At 39.8% G+C, this 21,315-nt stretch overlaps 1 protein-coding gene across 22 annotated transcripts in view; it reads right to left on the reverse strand.

Annotated features, from left to right (window-relative positions):
• EYA1 (EYA transcriptional coactivator and phosphatase 1) overlaps window positions 1-21,315 on the reverse strand; it is a 362,441-nt gene that overhangs the window by 144,720 nt on the left and 196,406 nt on the right. For 16 of the 22 annotated variants that reach the window (XM_045050239.1, XM_045050234.1, XM_045050237.1 and 13 more), the window contains one exon: window positions 8,022-8,099. The exons of 3 other annotated variants lie outside the window; for them this stretch is intronic. In XM_045050239.1, the coding sequence (XP_044906174.1) occupies window positions 8,022-8,099 (78 nt within the window). Of the gene's footprint in view, window positions 1-8,021; window positions 8,100-16,379; window positions 16,531-18,195; window positions 18,412-21,315 lie in introns of those variants that run through there. 3 more of the 22 variants (XM_045050253.1, XM_045050245.1, XM_045050255.1) reach the window with 3 other exon arrangements.

A 21,315-nucleotide genomic window follows, 5' to 3' on the forward strand; every position in this document is an offset into this window, starting at 1 on the left:
GGGGGGGAGGGGGGACGGGAGAGAGGGAGAGAGGGAGAGAGGGAGAGAGGGAGAGAGGGAGAGAGGGAGGGAGGGAAGGGAGGGAGGGAGGGAGGGAGGGAGAGAGGGAGGGAGGGAGGGAGAGGGAATGCCAAGCAGGCTCTACACTGTTAGCACTGAGCTCAACATGGGGCTCCATCTCACAAACCATGAGATCATGACCTGGGCAAAATCAAGAGCCAGATGCCCAACCGATGGAGCCACCCAGGCACCTGTGAATAGTACCCTTTATAAAATACATGTGAATAAGAAGCTGTGATGTTGTCTGGGTATCTTGCTACTAATTACCTAACGATGTGCCCCTAAAATGATTAAATATTTAATGCCATATAATAAAGCCCTATTTTGGGGGATTTCCCTAAATCCGAGCCCCTACAATTTTGTGTGGACTAAAGTCCAGAATCTTCTAAGTCATACCTCAAGTACTTTTCCTCTTAATTGCCTAAAACACCTTTAACTTTTAAACAATTTAGGAATTCTGATTACTTTTAAATTTCATGGGACCAGAACACCCTAAAGCAAAAAGAATGCTCCCAGATCATTCATCAAGGTAAATAAAATGGTTCTTCTACCATTAGTAAGCTCCAAATTACACACGCCAGAGCCTTGAGAATGTATGGGCAACTAATGCCTCTCTCTGTTTTAGTACATTTGTTTCCTATTATGCCATTATTTCTCTTCGTTCTAACCTGGAAGTTAAAGAACCTCCCTAAATCTTTGTTGTGGGAAGGGAGGGGAGGACCTAAGCTTGAGAATCTCCTGAGAAGGTGAACAGAAATCCCCAAATTAGCAGTTCCTCCTTCACTGCTCCCATCTCATTAACAACATCACTCAGATGGACAAGTTGAAAGCCCAGAAGTTTTGACTCTTCTCTTTCCTCCTATCATTTCATCATAAATTCAGCCAGCTCTCCCTTCAGAACATGCCCTCTACTTGACAACTTCTCCCTGCCCTCGTTTACCACCCTGTTGCAATTATCAACGTGATGGCTACCGGGGAATGGCGGTCAGGACCCCCCCTTCCCACACACAGCCTCACCCTCCTCTCTTTCTCCTCCACTCCTTTCCCCTAATGGAATCCTGGCACATTTAGTCCCGCCTCTGTGGCTCTTCTAAGAAGGACACGGGCTAATACAGTCCTCTCTCTTCTCAGCCAGGGCAATACCGGTCTCCCTGTTTCTATTTACCCTTCTCTCCCCTCTTCTCCCATAAAGCATTTTCCACACAACAAATGCTGATCTCTTAAAAACATATATTGGATCATGTCACAACTGTCCCCAACTCTAAGCCCCATTATCCTCTTACATTTATTTTTTTTTTATTTTTTTCTCAACGTTTATTTATTTTTGGGACAGAGAGAGACAGAGCATGAACGGGGGAGGGGCAGAGAGAGAGGGAGACACAGAATCGGAAACAGGCTCCAGGCTCTGAGCCATCAGCCCAGAGCCCGACGCGGGGCTCGAACTCACGGACCGCGAGATCGTGACCTGGCTGAAGTCGGACGCTTAACCGACTGCGCCACCCAGGCGCCCCTATCCTCTTACATTTAAATTAACCCAAACTTAAAAATAAATTATACAAAATACATACATACATAAACTCGAACTTATTCCCTAAGATCTCTGCTCATATGCCCACCCTTCAGAGAGGCCGTCCCTCTAAAAGAGACCCCCAGCCACTCCTCGCTATATGCTTTGATCTGCTCTCTTTTCTGTTGTAGGCTGTTTACTTTCACTACCACTTAGCTCTATTACCTGCCTCACCCACGGAACGCAAACTCCTTGAGGGCAGGGACCTCATCTACTTCATCACTGCCATAATTCCACCACCTAGAACACTGCCTCATATACAGTAGGTGCTCTACACGTAACTGTTGAATGAAGGAGTCAGACCCAAAAAGTTACATCTTTTTACGAGCAATTAAAAGACAAAGAAATCCTATTTTTCATACATGACATTTCTTTCTCCTCTAGAAGCATTCCTGTTCCTATTTCTAATTTTCAAACACTACCAGACATCAACATTATATTGATGACCATTATATTATATGATCATTATATTACATGATTATTTGATTATATTATATGATCAACATTCTATTATATGATCAATATTATCAACTGGCACTTCATTTAACAAATTAATAACAAATTTAGACTTTGTGGAAATGGAAGAAACAGAAGGCAAAGATATTTTGTAATCCCTAAAAATGTTATTTTCAACCTCAACTGCTCTTAATACATTTAGATCGCTAAAATACTGCTTTTCAGTGGTAAACAGTAAATGGGCAGAACATCATTAAATTTTAAAAACATAATAACCTTGCCATTTTCAATTCGGCAACATGCCTTTGAAAATCACCTGCTCTCCTCCATATATCCCCATATATCCCCATATAAGGATACCTGGGGATTTCCCTGGAAAAGAGGGAGCTTCATTGCCTCCTTAATGCTTTAAGATGCTCAGGTTCCTTGAGGCACAGAGGTGAGACGGCTACTACCAATGTCAGCATGGCTCCAGTTCCTCTTTATCCTTGCTATTGCCTCAAGACACCCAAGGCTGAGATGTGAATGAAGTCATCATGGAGAAGGAAGCAGGAGTAGTGACCACAGAGGTGAAGACCGTCTTGGAGTCAAATGCTCAGAGATCGCTTTCTCCAGGCTTCTCTTTTTCTTATAAACCCTGAGTCCCATTCACAACTGCTCCAGCAGGCCATGATTTTTACATTTTCACTCAAGAAAGGCAGAAAGAAGGAAGGAAAAAATCCCTAGCGTACTCCATCCCCTTCTCCATTGTGCGACATGGAGAATCAATCTATGGAAAACAAGATCCCCTATAGCTGCAGTCTCTTCACCAAACTTTCCTTCCACCTTCTGCTAAGCCTTTTTCCAAGGACCTTGCTTCTCCTGCAGAGCTTCTTCCAAGTAGATCCTACTCATTCTCTCAGATTCCAGATATTACAAGAGACCTGAAAAACATATCCTCACTGCTTTTTCTTCCAAATCGTTGTTGTTTGCTCTCCCACAAGGCCTTCCTTTTCTAAGATTTATGGCAATTCTTAAAAACTTCCATGAATGACCCACCTCCTAAACATGGCCTCGCATTTATCAAAAACTTTAATATTTGACTATATCCACTAACAAGTCCCAACGTTGTCCTGGGTTATGTATCCAACACTTCTCTCATTCCATCTAGGCCTCAACTCTAGTCTTCTACTCCAACCATCAAGCTCAAGACCACATTGTGAACCTTCCCCCCCACCCCATTCCACAGTCTTGCACCACAACAGCATCAACCAATTTATTTGTTTACTTAACATTTACTGACCAGCATCCATGTGCTCAATTCCATGATGGGTGCTAGGACTATAACTGTAAGCAAGCCAAATAAAATTTCTGTTCTCATAGTGCTATGGGTTAGCAGGAGGAAAGATAATACAAAGTAATTTTAAAAGTAGTGATGAAGGCTGAAGAAAGGAAGTACAGAGGACTGACTACGGAAGCATGTGGTAGAGGTCTCAGTGAGTTTCGAGATTAAGGAAGAAACATCCTCTCCTTCCAGAATTTTCTTTCCTCTAGTCTCATCTGTTCTCCAACGTTATCATAGATGCAGGACCTCTCGACAGCCTATTTTCTCTCAATTTGTTATCCCTTACCTTTGCTTTAAAAAAAAGAAAAAAAACTTTGAGGATACGTGAATAATTATTTTAAACTCTTACTGATACCTGTCCAAGCAGCCTCGGGCTTCCCAACTCCTCATGGCATCTATTTCATTCTTCTCATCTTTTCAAGTTCACAAGCCTATCACTATCAAATGAGTTGATAGCTCAAAATGAGTTGCTTCAGAGGAAAAAGTAGAAGCCATCATTCATTCATCCATTCATTCATCTAGCAAATATCTAAGTGCCTAACTTTTTAAGTGTTGAGGATACGAATGAACAAAGCGAGCCAAATCTTCGCCATCACAAGCTTACATTTTGGTGGGGTGAAAAGCCACCAATAAAACTAATACACAAGTAAATGATACACTTTGCTAAGGGCTGTGTTATGGTGGTTAGCATGTTAGAGAGACTGGAAGCCTACAGTGAGAGTTTTGCAACATTGAGTAGGGTGGTCGGGGTGCCTTATAGAGAAGGTGATATGAGAGCAAAGACTCAAGGTGATGAAGGAGTCAGGCAGGTAGGTGTACAGAGAGGTGCCCCAGGCAGAGGGACGGTCACGGCAAAGGCGCCGACTGGAAGCATGTCTGGCGTGTTGAAGGACTAGTGGGAAGCAGGCAATAGGTCTGATGGGGCTCTTCGCTATTGCAAAGAATCAGCATTTACTCAGAGATGAATGGGAGCTACTGGAGGGTTTGAACAGAAGAATCGGACAGGAATTCCCTTAATGTAGTGTCTCGTCCTCCACTTCAAACTCATGCACGTTAACTTCCATTCCATTGTTCCGGATGTTTCTGTGGAAAAGTTATTCCTTTCTCTAAGGCGATCCACTTCTGGTTTGGATTTAAGCCACTGCTGTCCCAGCAGGGACCGCCCTCCATCAGTTATCCCCATTTTGCCTACACCTATCACCCCTACCTCTGTAAAGTTTTTGTTGGCAGCCAAAACCACTCTGACTTTCTAAATGCCATCCTCAGCCCCGTATCTTACTTTCTAATGGACTACCTTCTCTTCTCCTCTCACCGCTTACGTACTTGAAAGACACTTTTCTCCTCCCTGTCTCCACTTCCTCACCTTATTGGTTAAATCATCCATTTATTCCCTGAACTTATGACCATATACATCTGCTAGGAACTATGCTGGCAACAGAAATGGGGCATACAGGCAAGTGGGCACAAGGGGAAGTAAATCACTACTCACTCAAACTGCTGTAGGCTAAATCTATTGATGTTTCTCGTGGATCTTTTATTTTTAAAGGTTATTTATTTTGAGAGAGAGAGAGTGAGAGAGAAGCAGACAAGGGCAGAGACAGAGGAAGAGAGAGAATCCCAAGCAGGCTCCACACGGTCAGTGCAGAGCCCGACACAAGGCTTGATCCTATGAACAGTGAGATCATGAGCTGAGCCAAAACCGAGAGTCAGATGCTTAACCAACTGAGCCATCCGGGTGCCCCTCTCATTGATATTTTATTTTGACATAACTTGACACTTGAAGAAAAGTTGCAAATAGAGTAGAAAAAATTTTCCAGATATTGTTTACCACAATTCCCTAAACGCTAACGTCTTAGTAGCTTAGTCCTCTAGTCCCTTTTTCATTATATAAGCGCGTGTGTATAAATACATATATCTCATTTTTCTTTTGGAGTTGCAGATATGATGCCCCTTTGCTGCTACCTCAGTGTATATGTTTAAGAACAAGTTAGTCCTTTATCACAGGTTATCAATATCAGGAAAAATAGCAATGCAATATTATTGTCCATAGATACTTAAAAAAAACTTCTCTCATTTCAGTACATGACTTTAAACTTGCACTTCAAAATTACTACTTTTAAAAAGTATGAATGCTATACACATACACTGTAAGATATTTTTGAAAAAAAAAGCAGAAGGAACAAAATTCAATTTATATTCTATTATCCAGAGAAAATCACCATTAATTTGTATACACATATACAAAGACACATAATGTTTAAAAATAAAAGGATTATACAGAGCATATTACTCTTTTGTAACCTGCTTGGTACAAAGCCTTTTGTTACTGTTTTGTAACCTGCTTGGTATACCTACTTGCCTACTTGGTATAGTTAACATTTCCTCATGCCGTTCAGTTTTTTCAAATCTATTTTTTTTTCTATATCTTTTTTTTTTCAACGTTTATTTATTTTGGGGACAGAGAGAGACAGAGCATGAACGGGGGAGGGGCAGAGAGAGAGGGAGACACAGAATCGGAAACAGGCTCCAGGCTCTGAGCCATCAGCACAGAGCCCGACGCGGGGCTCGAACCCACGGACCGCAAGATCGTGACCTGGCTGAAGTCGGACGCTTAACTGACTGCGCCACCCAGGCGCCCCTTTTCAAATCTATTTTTAATAGCTGTATCCAAATCTCTCACATAGACAGCGCTTCCTTGAAATTCTTCCCTGCCTTCACTTGCAACTCAATCCTCTTCCTTCTTCCCCAGTTGAAAAAAATCAGTGTTTTCACTTTATCCCCTGCCCATCTCTCCATATTGGTCTTCCCGGGATTCTGTCTTCAGCGCTGTTTCAGCCCACTAGCTTTAACTCTCTGCACGCTTCCGAAATTTCCATTCTAGGTCTTTCCCAAGCTCCAACATCTCTGAGTGGATGTTACCTCCCACTCGACATGCCCCAGAGGGAAGGTACCACCTTTCCTGCTCAGTCATGCTTGTCTTGCATTCTGTCACCTTAACCCATCTCTGCCTCACTCACCCCTTGTGCTCATTGGTTACTATGCCATAAATTCTACTTCACCAATACATCTTAATGCATCACTTGTCCACACCATTGCCAGCACCTCCTCTCTGGTATTAAATGCCAGAAGATTTTATCTGGTCTCTCCACTTCAGTTCTCAAGCCCCCCTCACTCCTGATATAGTCTGGATTCTGTATGGGAACACAATCATGCAACCCCCTTTCTCTGATGTCTCCTACCGCTCTCAGGACACAACGCAACATCATGTGGAACACGCAAGCCTGGTCAGACTCTATCCTGACCCTGTCCAGCATGCTGTCATCACTCAAACTGTACACACCAGGAATGCTGAGCCACTGGCAATTCTAAATTCCATGCCTCTGTGTCTTGGTCTGTTCCCATGGAGTTCCATCTGTCCAGCTTCCCCCTCCTCATATTTTCTCCCTCCCCCTACCCTATGTGCTTTATTCCTCGTCATTTTTTAAGGCTGAGTGAAGCCATCATCTCTCCCAGGAAACCTTTCTTGCCCACCTCATCCCAACCTTGTCTCTGTTGGGTCCCTTCCTAGGTGTTCTTGGGGATCTCTTGGGTTCCCTCTGGAAATCAAACTGTAATGTGATGATCTGGTTACCTATTCACCTCACTAAGCCTCAAACCAGGGCCACTCTCATATACCTAAGAATCCATAATGGCACCAAGCACATTCTCTGGTTTAAGTTGGATTCTAGTAAGTGTTTTGTAAAAGAACTCATGGGCATAACACCTTTTTGTTATTTCCTTATTGCTTCCACCTGGTATCCTAAGTATAAAAGTTATACATTTGTATTTCATGCTATATCTATGTATAACGCCTTTTAGTTGTGGTATGTATTAAATAAGTGATCCTGAGAGCTGGAGTAAGTCAATCACAAATTTATGTAAGTACAGCATTTCCGTTTGAGAGGTTTTAAAAACACAGCGGATAATATAAAAAGGGTTAAAAATTTAAGAATTACTTCTGATAGAAATAATTTCTTTATTGAAATAGTCCAATCTGGGTAATCTGGCAAATACATAATCACAACCTCACAGTTACTTTAATATCACAATCACTTTCCTGTCAGTAATTTCATTAACAAAGATGTGAAACTTGTTTGTTGGAGGCAGGCCTTGTTAACGTGAAAGAGATCAAAACTAACTTAAGGATTGAAAGCTGCTTTATAAAGTGTTTAATTAGATCTATAGTTGACATGACAGGAGGACAGTTTCTAAGACCCCTTAAAGAGTATCAGAAGCAAAATTTTGCCTAACTAAATATGCATGATTAGAAAAATCATACAAATGAGAGAAAAAGGGAAGGAGTCACTAACATAATTTAGTAGAAGAGAAAAGAAACAAAACCCCTTTTGATTTTGTCTTCTTGATAGGATATCAATATTTTCAGCAAACACTTCATAACATTGGATGAAAAGAGAATTACAAGAATGGGACTCTACGTAAGGCTCTATTACATTTATATAATACATACACACATGCATATACACACAGATATATACTTGATATATCTAACAGTTTCAATAAACTAAGAAAAACTATGTTTTGTATTAATGTGAAAGTCTAATATATATTCCTTACCTGAACCTGAGAAATTGTCTAAAGACCCGTCTGCTGTTGTTGAAACTATTTCACTGCTGCTCATTGGCTCTGTTTTAACTACAAAATAAACAACATATATCATATATCCAATTAATGGTTATTTGTAAAGGCATGGTGGAGAAGTTATAACATTCAAAATAGTTACAAGAAAATCACTCTAAAAGCCAGTCTTTTAGTATTTGAATGTAATTCAGATTAATATTTGTAATAGCATTTTTACAAAACATACGCATGTTAACTGTTTTCTCCTTAAGTTAACAATCCATTGTGTCAAGCTATCCTTTAAAAACAGAAACACTTTAAAAGTAGCTAAATGCGTTACCTTACATATTTATTGAAATGCTTATTAACAAATAACTTATATCTTAACATTTATATGATGTGGACATGAAGTTATTTCCTTGGGTATGTAGCCATTTGACCAAACAGAGCCAAAAAGCCATGATACTCAAGGACAGGCACATGCTTATGTGTGTGAACACACACACACACACACACACACACACACACACACACACACACACTCCTAGTTATCCAGTATAGCTGAAAAACAGAGTGCTCAATTTAATGGATCATTACAACCACTCAGTCGTATCTGGCTGCCAATTTATCAATATCTGACGTACTTGGTACCAAAACCACACTAAATGTAAATGAAGCAGAAATTAAGTTTTCCATTCTAAAAGAAAACCAATAGCAGACAGTTTGTCAAAAACATATATGATCTTTAGTAAAGCCCCTTGGGGCTATAAACTAAAAACATTTAGACTTATGCTGTGAGTTATTGAAAGCAATCTACTCCACTGACATAGTCATGGTATTATTGACCCCTATCAAACAGATAAGCCAGACACCTCAGAACATTTGCCTTTTTCCTCAGATTTAGGTTTAAAAAAAATGAAGAGAGAGTATTATTGCTTTCCTTAGAAACAACTAGTGAAGTGCTATCATTGAGATTTGCCTAGCCCACTTTGTGGAAGTTTTACACCCCCACTAATGGGTTTCCAGAAAGATGGCAATAAGATCTTAGAGCTACTTAAAAATCAATAACATGTTTCCCAAAATGAAGGTCCTACCAGGAGAATATTTGGGGTGGCTTCTCTTACAAGTAAAAACATTCTGAAATGGGGAAGAATGATGGAGAAAATTCAGTTTTCCTTCTCTCAACATTGACAATTTCTTATAAACATCAGGAAAATAACAAATTCACCCTCTTTGACCTTTGAATCTTTTACTAATACATAATGAGTGGTTTTCAAATAGATAACATAAATAGTTGCAGCAGATAGTCACTTACAAAAAATTAATTATTTAGGCTGCTTCTAAACACATGAAAAACAAAACCAGGAAGTCTAATGGGAATCACTGCAATGGATTGTTTTCGTGTAGACCAAACAATAGTGTCACTGAAGTTTTCATTTTTCCACCAGTTGTTTGGGGTTAGAAGTCTTAGTTGATGCTATTAAATTCTGACACAGGCCTGTATCTCCCTTTTCTCTTCACACCTCCAGGTAACCTAATGATCTTATTCTTCATAACCATTATACTCCCATAGATTGTGGAAAGTAGGTCCTCTACTACTGGTACACAGCTCTAAAATTTCCTACCCAGTTGTCCACATCCTAGCTTTCCTCCCTGAAAGAACAACTCATACAGCGCCCTGTACCTATAAAGCAATAGCTCTATTTCACTCTGTACTGGACAGATTACCACAGGGATCTGAACTCCAAATCAAATACCATATACTGATCAAAGACTACAATCAGGCCCAAGGGGAACAGGTCATATGAAGTGCCTCCTACTGTCAGACTCTGGACGTCATGATTAATCCTTTTAAAGAATTCTCCAAGGAGGTCTCAGAGCACAATTTACAAGCTCCCTAGTTAGGTACTGTCTCCTTGTTTCACATGCAAAAATTGAAAGCAAAGGGACTAGGAAATTGTCCAAAGTCACATACTAAGTGGCAGAAATGGGAATTATTTTTGCATGTTTCCAATCCCAAGGCTTGAAGAAATGACAATATGTGGCACTTCTCAATAATTAGCATTACTCTACAACAAAGCAAGGAAATTGAGGCACAGTGCCATACACGGTGGATATAGAGGGAAGTAAAACCCCAGCAGTCCAGATCCTCCTAGAGTGTGAACACTCCCAGGCTAATGCACTCACTAGGGGATCTCAAGTAGAAGCTCCTCATTCACTTGCCTGAGAAAATGGTGAAGAAAAAATTTTCCAGTGCATAGGGTGTTAGCCCACATTACTTCTAAATCTTTACCAAATCTAAGATCTATGATTCTACAGATTGGATGATAAAATTACTTGGCGAGAGCTTACTAAACCAAAACCACTCCCACTCTTATACCCCTAAGACTTACTCTAGCTATTCTCCATATTACTAGCTTGATCGAATATAGCTTTCACTCCCAGGAGACACATTAAATTATACTTGAAATTCCATTAAAACGAAGAAGGAAAGGAGGAGGATACTTTTTCTTTTAGGCCCCAAGTACATTAGCTTCTGCCATTGTTCAAATATACCCATCTATATACTAAGGAATAAAGACTCCCTTTTCCTAATGAGTCCAATTTTTTTTTTAAAAGGCTCACTGTTGAAAAGAAGAGGATGTATATAAAGTAACTACCAAGATACTCATGATTTTATCAGGTACTGGAACTGAATACTTTGATCACCAGGGACCCAATGCTAAAGAGACTGAAGATTTATTGTGATGTAAAATAGTTTCTGAGTGAAAGCCAAATAAACAGAGACCACCTCCTGAGTCGTCTTGCCAAGCATACACCCTCCAGAAAGTTAAAAAGACAAGAGGGATCTCCAGCCACCAAACTACCAGTCCTCACTCGCGCTATCGGATTTATAAATATGCCATAGATGACAGAATAGATCACCTCTCCAAGGCTCAATTTTTTTTTTAACTCCTAGAGATTTAAATACCACCTCCTGAAATTTTTAACTCTTACAGATTTAAGGTAGTGTCACATCTGAGAACAATCATCCCAGCTAAGCCACCTATCTGAAAAGAAAAATCTATGCATCCTCTGTTCTCTTCTAAGTAACTGTATGATTCTTTTATCTCCACTGTACATTTTCCTTCATTACAGGATTTCAGTCTGGTAGAAAACAGCAATTTTTATTCTCTTTTGCCCCCATTCAAGAGTCTGTCTTCATCATTCCAGTCTTCAATCTTCTATCTGATACTTTAAAGACCTGAGTAGGTCCTTAAATATTCTCTAATTATTCAGAAACTCCCCTTTGCCTCTTTCTTCTTCACAACCCACTGCCCCCCTCCCCGCTGCAACTCCTTTGCTCAGTCATGTTCTCTAGGCCTGTACCGTACAGGGCAACGTGCTACCCTCCAGGGCTTCCACAAACTCTCATCTATCAACATCTTTGAGCTTTGGTTTTGGAGTCAAAGAATCCAGTTATCCATTTTAAGACTTTATAGAAGTTATTTGAGCTCTGATCTTAATTATCTCACATACAAAAATTTTTAAATGACCCCTACATTACAGGAATGCAGTTAGGATTCGTAGTATGTATGCAGAGTTTGGTACGGCCCATGGTTTCAAGCATGTGCTGGGGGTCTTAGAACATATTATCCACAGATGAGGAGGGACTACTGTGTAAGTTTTCTCCTATAATCATCATTAGTCCTGCCTTCTTAAGTTACATTCAAGTTACCTTGATTTGATTTTACTGTATGATTGAATTTGATTTTGGCCATCCTGAGGAAAATGGCCTTGCGTTGGCTCTTAGGCAAGTTGCTCGACTTTACATTCTTAATTTAGTTTTCAAAGGATAAACTTTAATGTGAAGCTCATATATAATAGATTGTATCCCATAAGAAAGACTTTGATTTCTCCTAATTAAAAGAGACACTTTAATGATAAAGTGACTACAAAAGTATGACCTCTGGACCTAGCTAAATGATTTCTAAGCATTTTTTTAACCCTCTCCTGAGTATGTTATCCCCCACTTAACAGATGAGGAAGTTGAGATACACAGAAGTTGAATAACTTTTCATACTGTTAATAACAAAGCTAGATTGAAATTCAGCTGATAATTCCAAAGCTGGTGCTTTTAACAGTCTTCATTTGAGAGAGCTCCCTGGTAGTATTCCCAGGAGAAAGGCATTTGGAGCTACTACTAATGATGGTGGCAAATATACTTTCAGCCCCTGCTTTAAACCAGGTACTTTGCATTAATTTTTATGGATCCTTACTACCTTTTTCATTTGTGCACTGGTACTAGACTTGCTCATGAGGATGTCATGTCTTTCCAACTCTACCAGCCCGGTCTGGAACCAAGAGCTGCTACCTTAGAGTCCTGTGTCATCTCGTACCAAGCATCTTTTTCGCCAGGCTTTAATCCTCGCTTTGGCAAGTCCTTATTTTTCATTCTTCAACTGCTATTCTGGATTGTTGAGCATGGAAGATGAGGCCACAATTTGCCCGCTGACCAAATTTGCTAACATGTATGCTTTCCATGTTCTTTTGACTCATCCTTTTTCTTGACCATCCCTTTTCCATTTATTGTGCCTGAAATAGTTTCTATGGAGTCTTTTCTACCCACCTCAAGCCTCCAATCCTCACCTCATGCCCCATCCTCTTCAGTACATGCCCTAACCAACTATTTGATAAAGCATGTTAAAGCTACATTCAATCTTTCCGTGGTCTTCCTGCAACATCTCTGATTCCTACTGGTTAATCTCAGTGGAGGTTTCCTTTCCTGTAGTAGGATTTAACCTTTTACATTTTTATTCTTACTGCCACTTCCATACTGTCTTTGCCACAAAACTCCATTATGTGATCTCCCAGAATCCTCCATAATTCCATCTCAGGAGGTTACTTCTCTTCTACCAACAAAGACAGACAAGTCTGAGATACCACCTTACACCTGTCCGAACGGCTAGAATCAGAAAGACAAATAACAAGTGTTGGCGAGGATATGGGAAAAGGGAACCCTCGTGCAATATTGGTAAGAATCTAAATTAGTACAGCCACTGTGGAAAACAGTATGAGAGTTCCTCAAAAAATTAAAAATAGAAATACCATATGATCCAATAATTCCACATCTGGGTATTTACCCAAAGAAAGCAAAAACACTAAACATAGGGCACCCTTATGTTTATTGAAGCATTATTTGTAACAGCCAAGATATGGAAGCAACCCATGTGTCCATGGATAGATGAATGGATAAAGAAGATGTGTTATGTGTTATACATACATGCATATATACATTATGTGTATATACACACATATCAAAACTGCATATATGTATAAATATGAGTGTATATATACATGTATGTGTATATACGTGTGTGTGTGTGTGTGTGTGTGTGTGTATATATTACTTACTCATAAAAAAAAAATACGAGATCTTGTTTTGGGACAACATGGATGGACCCAGAGGCTATCATGCTAAGTGAAATAAGTCAGTCAGAGAAAGACAAATACCATATGGTTTCATTCACATGTGGAATCTAAAAAACAAGAAGAAACAAAAACACAAAGCAGAAACAGACCTGTAAGTGCAGAGAACAAACTCATGGTTGCCAGAGGGGAAGGGAGTAAGGAAATGCACAAAATGGATGAAGGGGAATAGGAAATAAAGGCTTCCGGTTGTGGAATACATAAGTCAGGGGAATAAAAAGTACAGCACAGGGAATATAATCACTGGTATTTAAAAAAAATTTTTTTTAATGTTTATTTATTTTTGAGACAGAGACAGAGCATGAACGGGGGAGGGGCAGAGAGAGAGGGAGACACAGAACCAGAAGCAGGCTCCAGGCTCTGGGCCATCAGCCCAGAGCCCGACGTGGGGCTCGAACTCACAGACCGCGAGATCGTGACCTGAACTCAAGTCAGACGCTTAACCGACTGAGCCACCCAGGCGCCCCCTAATCACTGGTATTTTAATAGTGTTGTACAGTCACAGATGCCAGCTACACTTGTGGTGAGCACAGCATAATGTAGAGACTTGTCAAATTCCTATGTTGTACACCTGAAACTCATATAACATGATGTGTCCCCTATAATTTAATAAAAAAGCAGGTTTCCCTTAATTTTTAAAAGGCTTTTCTCAACCATGAGACTTCTCTCCCTTTTCTCAGCACCAAGTTTCCTACTAATTTGCCTGGATCATCTACTCTGGATGAGCAGATCATCTGGATCATCTACTCTGTCTTTAGTCCTTTCCATCATCCCTTTCTTTATAGCTGTTATTTTACTAAAAGGACTTTTTTTAATTGCCCAGGTCAAACTATTCCCAATTCTGATTTTCCTTAATCCTTTCACAGAATGGCCTTTCCTCTTTTTTTTCATTGACCAATACAACACACAACATTCCCCCATTTCCGTTTCGTATCTCTCTTGTTCTCTGGATTTTCTTCCCTTTGCCTGCTCTGTGGTTTTATAATTCTATGCCATTCTTACCTATTTCTCTAGTCTTTCCTTGCCACACATTTAAAAAAAATCATCTTCATGTACAGGACTCCCAAATCTCTATCTACCTGCACATCTTTTTCATGGGAACCACATCCCAATTACACCACACCCTCATCTGGATCAGGGTGAAACTCCACCTACTCCAACATAAAATATTCATTTTGTCCCTCTGTAATGGTCATGTCATCTAGAATGAAAGTTTCCTTTTCACCCCAGTTTCTCCCAGATCCCTTCACTTCGCACCCTATTGCCGCATCTGTAATTGCCACCACTCTATAATCTTTCCCGATCATCTTCTTGCTAATTTCATAGCCACTATCCTAATTATCTTAGATCTATTCTCCTGTAAAAGTTGATAATTGGCCTTTCAGCCCCTGCTCTTTCTACTCTAAGCAGAGATACTGATCTCTCCATAGCTTAGATTTGAGGGAGTCACTCCTTGCTCTGAGGTCTTTAGCTCTCCGTGTTCTCCTGAATTAAGCTATTAAGTTACATCCCTTTCTCATGTTTTTAAGCCCCACCCCCCTACACTCTAACACCAAACTGTTTCCTTTTTTTGGCTTTACTTCTCTATTTAACAAATACTAACTTACAAGAATATAACAGTATTATAAAATACACGGTTACATCTAATTGTCCTAACTTTTCTGCGTGACACCATTATCCCATTTTACAGGTCATGAATCACAGGACTGTATATATTCAACATTTATACCAGACTGGCCTACCGAGATCCTTAACGCATCCTCAAACCCATGGTTTTGCTAATGTCTTTCTCTCCAACACTCAACATTCTATAAATTTCCATCTGACTAAATTACACAATTCCTTGAAGGTTGAACCAAAGTCCTGTCTGCTTTGTGAAGTCTTGCCTGACCTACTACTCTGGACTGATTTTTCTTTTCCATGAGCTACTAAATGGGAATTTATACCTCCTTCAGAAAATACATCCTATTCTACCTCATTTTACGTTTCAGCCTTATCCATTTTAATATATTATAAATGTCTTTACGGTAAGAACTACATATTTTTGTAGCTCTACAGAACTTGATACAATGTGTGACACATAGTTGGAACTCAATATTCATTGAGGGAATAAATAAAGGTAAAAATGTACAACTGACTTACAACTGACTTCATACTACTAGGCACATTGCATAGGGCACTTTATATTATGTATGCTCAAACATAAGGAGACATTTTATTCCTCCCAAATTATCACTCAGTCAACTTATGTGCAGGTGCTTATAAAGCCTCTCAGTTGCAGGATGCACGTCATTAAGTTATTTTGAACCAAGTACTCTTTGCAGAAGACACACTAACATAAAATAGTATCAACCATTGGAATTTTTGTATATTAAAAGAGGACCCTGCCTGGATCCTTCGAAAGAGCAATAAATTAACAATAATGCATGGGGCATATCCACCCAAAGGCAACTCTTAGCTATTGCTATAAACAGGCCTTAAAAGAACTCTTTTAAAAGCTACACTGCACAAGACTATGCTGTACAGATAACAAATATAAGCTCATGGGACAAAATAAATACACAGCCACCATAATGTTCAGGTATCGTTTCGATTCAATGGCTGTATCACTCACAGATTTAATGAGTACGCTTACTCAAACCATGAGGCAGAAGTGGAAACGTAGGTCTTTGGAAACTAGGTCAAATGACTGAAAAAGATGGCAGTAAGGGATAACCAGACACCAAAGGCCTATGTGAAGAGAGTGAATAAAATTACCGCATGAAATATGAAAGTGGGAAATAGTAATATCTGAAAATTCATAGATTTTATAGGACACTTCAAAGACACAGAATTGAGTTAATAAATTAAATATTGTCAGTAGCCATTTAACTATTTGTTCTTTACCTAACAATGTATATGTCCATGAAACAAGTGCTTTTGCCTTTAGTTAGTTCCCATTGGGAAAATGAGGTGTGCCTTTAGGTGTGACTATTGGTTCTATAGTCTGGCATCTGGTGATCACCAAAACTTTAAAGCTAGGGCCATCCTCTTTTGCCTAAAAGAGGGTAGAAAATAGAAAAAGTATTAGGTTTTCAAAATATCATACCTTATACAACCTCGGGAAAGTCAAATCAACACCTATAGACTAAACTTAGAGTTTGACTGTATACATGGCCAATAAGAAATGTTAGTCAATTTGAAAACCTGTTATTCACAGCAAGTGTGACATGTGTACCATATTGAAGCAGCACTGTGCCACGGCTTCTGTAGAGGTCTAGACCCATTGACTCTTTTTAGTAAAAGAAATGCCACATGGTAGAGGAGGGCGGCTCCTTTGAGATGGCTCCTGAAACTTCACTTTCCCCTCCTGCAACTCTCATTCTTGCCACCCAGGCTCAGATTCCTGACACACAAAATCTGGGCAGACTGCATGAACCTCCGGACTACCGTTCATCTCTCCCCCGTTCCAATCTATCCTTGAAACTGCTGCCAGATTAGTACCTAAAACACTTTCACCCTGTCAATCCCTTGCTCAAAATATTCTGTGGCTTCTCTACTGGCTCCAGGATGAAGTCCAAATTCCTCAGTCTAGTATTCAGAGTCCTCCACAGTTTGTCTCCAGCTGATCCTTCCAACCTTATCTACGATCGATTCCTTCTTCAGCTAAACTGGTCTCCTCACGGTCTCCCAAACTATCCTACCTTTGTTCAGATTGGTCCCTCATTTAGAATGCATTCCATCTCTTCTCAACCTATTCAAATTCTACCCATTTCCCAACACTCAGCTCAGATTCCATCTCCTTCTTGAAGCCTGGCCAGACCTCAGCAAGCTGAAGAGCTCTTTTTTCCAAACTCTGAGAGCACTTTTGTTTGGATCAGTGGCTTCTAACCTTCTTGAGAATGAAGCCCTCTTTCTAACACCAAAGTATTTCAGAACACGAATGACAGTCTATTTTTAATCTGTTGATTGAGCAAGTGCATAATGACAAAAACCCACTGTGAAATTTCAGACCTGAAAATGTGCATTTTAATAAATAGAAGGTCCCGCGTGGAAAGAATTAACTATATACGTGGCCTGTTAATTTCCTCATCTTACAGACAATGCTTTTGGCACAAAAGAATTTGCTGACCTCAGTACGAGCTCTAGAACTCCTGGAGATGGCTAAGTCACACATGGAAAATTCTCAGCTTCATAATCCAACTGACATATTAGGACCTTTTAGTTTGGGCTAAATTTTCAAAAAGTCTTATCTCCCCCACCTACACTGTGAACTCCTTAAGTCAGCAGTAGTATTGTTTACTTCTTTGTATTTCTGTTAGAATCTGGAATAGCTCTTTATGAAAAATAAATAAATAAATAAATAAATAAATAAATAAATAAATAAATAAATAAATGTTTCCTTCCTAAGTATTGTAGGCTCACTTCTTTCATGAATGTTTTATTATAACATTTTTCATACATCTAGAAAAGTTAAAAGAAGTATACAGTGAACAGCCATAAACCAACTGCTTAAATCCCATAATTCACATATTACTATATTTACTATTCCATACCTATTTCTCATAAAACCATCTTATTGTTCACGTGCTTTTAAAATAAGTTGCTCACACCATCTATTTCTCCTCAATACTTCACCATTCACACCATTAGCTAGAATTCCTATTTGTTTCTGGTGCTTCTTTCTGTTAACTAACATTTATATATAACGAAGTACACAGACCTGAAACGTGCCATTTAATGACTTCTAACAGATCCCTACATTCAGATTCCAAAGTGGGATCTATTTTTAGTGTGTTATACTGATGGAGCATGGCAAAACAGTGCAAAAAGACTGCCCTTATGTTAAGAATTCTCAATTAATGACCTAGGCAATATTTCAGTAGATTCTCAGTTAAGAATTCTCAGTGAATGACCTAGGCAATATTTTAGTAGATTCTCAGTTAAGAATTCTCAGTGAATGACCTAGGCAATATTTCAGTAGATTCTCAATTAACAATTCTCAATTAATGACCTAGGCAATATTTCAGTAGAGTTTCAGAACAAAAAAAGGAAGACTTTAAATAGAAATTGATGTTTATGGAGTACGTACTATAGGTCACACGTTGTGCTAAGTACTTTACAAGCAATGCCTCCTTTGCTCCTCATGGCAACTTTAGGAAATATTATAATCGTCACTTTTCAAAGGTGAGGAAACTGCAGGTTCAAGGTGTTTTCGAAACTAGCCCAAGGTCATGCAAGTAGTTTCAAATTTCTTTGACTTACCATAGCTTTCACGAAATCTTTGAAAAGTACAAAGTCAAACATTTTCTAATTAGGCCTTGATCATCCTTAATCATCACTCTGCTGGAAATCTGAACAATCAGCAAAAACGGCACAGCCATAGGAAAAGTCCCAGAATCCCAGGGCATTGAATAAAAGTGTATCAGTGTATGTTGCAAATTAGCGGATGGTAAAATAAACTAGTGTATGAAGATTGGAAGCAGATGAGCTGGCTAGGACTCAGAACCTCAATCATATCAATCTGGAAAAATGGTTTACTTGCCTAAAATGCAATCAACCTACCAAATTTACATCTCAGATTATGTTTTTTCCCCTATATTTTCCAATCTTCACCCAATTGCAGGAATATTCAGACATAAACCCTACCTTTATTACGTATTAACTGAGCAAGTACTTATTAGGTAGCCCAGGTACTCAGAGTACCTGAAACAGCCATTGGATAATGTGAGGGACATCAGAAGAGGAGAAAATATCCTCTCCCACCCACGGAGACCCAGTAGCCAGTCCCAGTAGAGTTTTTTTAATGGAACATTTATAATTATTTAATAATAGCTGCTAGTGTTTGAATACATGCGGTAGATGCTAGTGACTATGCTTAGTATTTTAAGTAGACATTGCCATAATACCATGATAAAACTACAATCTCCATTTTACAACGCAGAGGTTCAGAGATCATAGATGATGATAACGAGGATGATGGTAATAATAATAACCAATAAATACTAAGCACTTCCTAGGAGTCACATTGTGTTCTAAGCGCTTCACCGATTAATTTAACCATCCTTGCAGACCTACAGGTACGTACTATTATTTTTTTAAGTTTATTCATCTTTATTTTGAAAGATGGTGCATGCCCACATGAGCAGGGGAGGGGCAGAGAAAGGAGAGGGTAGGGAGAAAGAGTGAGAGTGAGAGAGTGAGAGAGTGAGAGAGAGAGAGAATGAGAATATCCCAACCAGGCTCCACGCTCTTAGGGCACAGCCAGATGTGGGGCTCGATCACACAGACCATGAGATCATTGACCCTAGCCAAAATCAAGAATCGGATGCCTAACCAACTGAGCGCCCCAGGCGCCCCAGTCAGATACTATTACTATCTTCGTCTCACAGACGAGGAAGCAGAGGCACAGAGCAGTTCAGTAATTATTCAGCGTCACACTTAGCTAGCTGGTGAGTCGCAGAGCTGACAACAAGGCTTCAGAGCCCTCTCTCAAACCCCTGCTCTGCTGCCTCTCAAAACCCACGTTACATGGTTAGAAAATAGCAAAACGGTGAATTTTTTTTGGGCCAGAGTTAGTCTGACTGCAAAACCCACGTTCTCACCACCATGCAATACTGCTTTTCTATACTTTTAATATTATGCATTCTCCACTTAAGGCAAGCATTAGATGTAAATTTGAACTGAAATAACAGCATATAAATAAGTATATTATTTCAGACAAAATGTCCTCCTAGCTTTTCACCCAGAATTTTTTCTCACCACCCACCATCCCTTGAATACAGTTTCAAGATACCATTCGATGGATTTCTGAAGCATAGACTCAATCATATCACGCTCCTGTTCATGAGCCTCCAAATCATCCAGCTCCCACAGGATTGAATTCAAACTCCTGAACCTCATACGTAAGGCTCTTCCTCCTCTGCTTTGGGTGATTACTGTCTTAGCTCCATGGCACGCACTGCGTGCATGTCCCTCTCTAAACACACACACACACACACACACACACACACACACACACACACACACACACCCCACCCCTGGGGCTAGGGATGTCTTTGCTACAGCCGAACAATCCACGCTCTTTCTTCCTTCCTGGCTTGTCACCCAGTGTTTTTCCACTTCTTCTTCAAGACTCAGTTTAAGTACTACCTGTGTGCATAAACCATCCTCGATCACCCCAGTCATAATTAGGACCCCACCTCTCTGCAGAATATAGCCCTAGTGATAAAGTATAGTGGTCATCTGATTATAGGTCTGCAAATCCAGTAGACTGTAAACTTCTCCTTGGCAAGATGATATTTGGTAAATTTCTAGACACAAATCATGAAATCTTTCTTGAATGAATGATGTAATGGTAGATATACAGTGTGATATATATTCTTATTTCATATATACATACATAGAGACTTTTCACTGCAGTATGTATATATCCTTGTCCTTGCAAGTTTTCTTCACATTTAAGTTTTTAAATTTATTTTGAGAGAGAGAGAGAGAGAGAGAGAGAGAGAGAGAGAGAGAGAGAGAACGAGAGAGAACACACATGCAAGCAGGGGGGGTGGGGGGTGGGGGGAGAATCCCAAGCAGGCTCTGCACTGTCTTCTGCAAGTGAAGCCCAATATGGGGCTCAAACTCACCAACTGTGAAATCACAACCTGAGCCAAAGTCAGAAACTTAACTGACTGAGCCACCAGGCACCCCAGAATTTTCCTCACTTTTAAAATGTTCACCTCCTATTGGGTAACCTAGGTGGCTCAGTCAGTTAAGCGTCATGATCTCTCAGTTCGGGAGTTCGAGGCCTGCATCAGGCTCCATGCTGACAGCTCAGAGCCTGCAGTCTGCT

The sequence above is a fragment of the Felis catus genome, chromosome F2, assembly GCF_018350175.1.
Source record: "Felis catus isolate Fca126 chromosome F2, F.catus_Fca126_mat1.0, whole genome shotgun sequence".
Taxonomy (NCBI): domain Eukaryota; kingdom Metazoa; phylum Chordata; class Mammalia; order Carnivora; family Felidae; genus Felis; species Felis catus.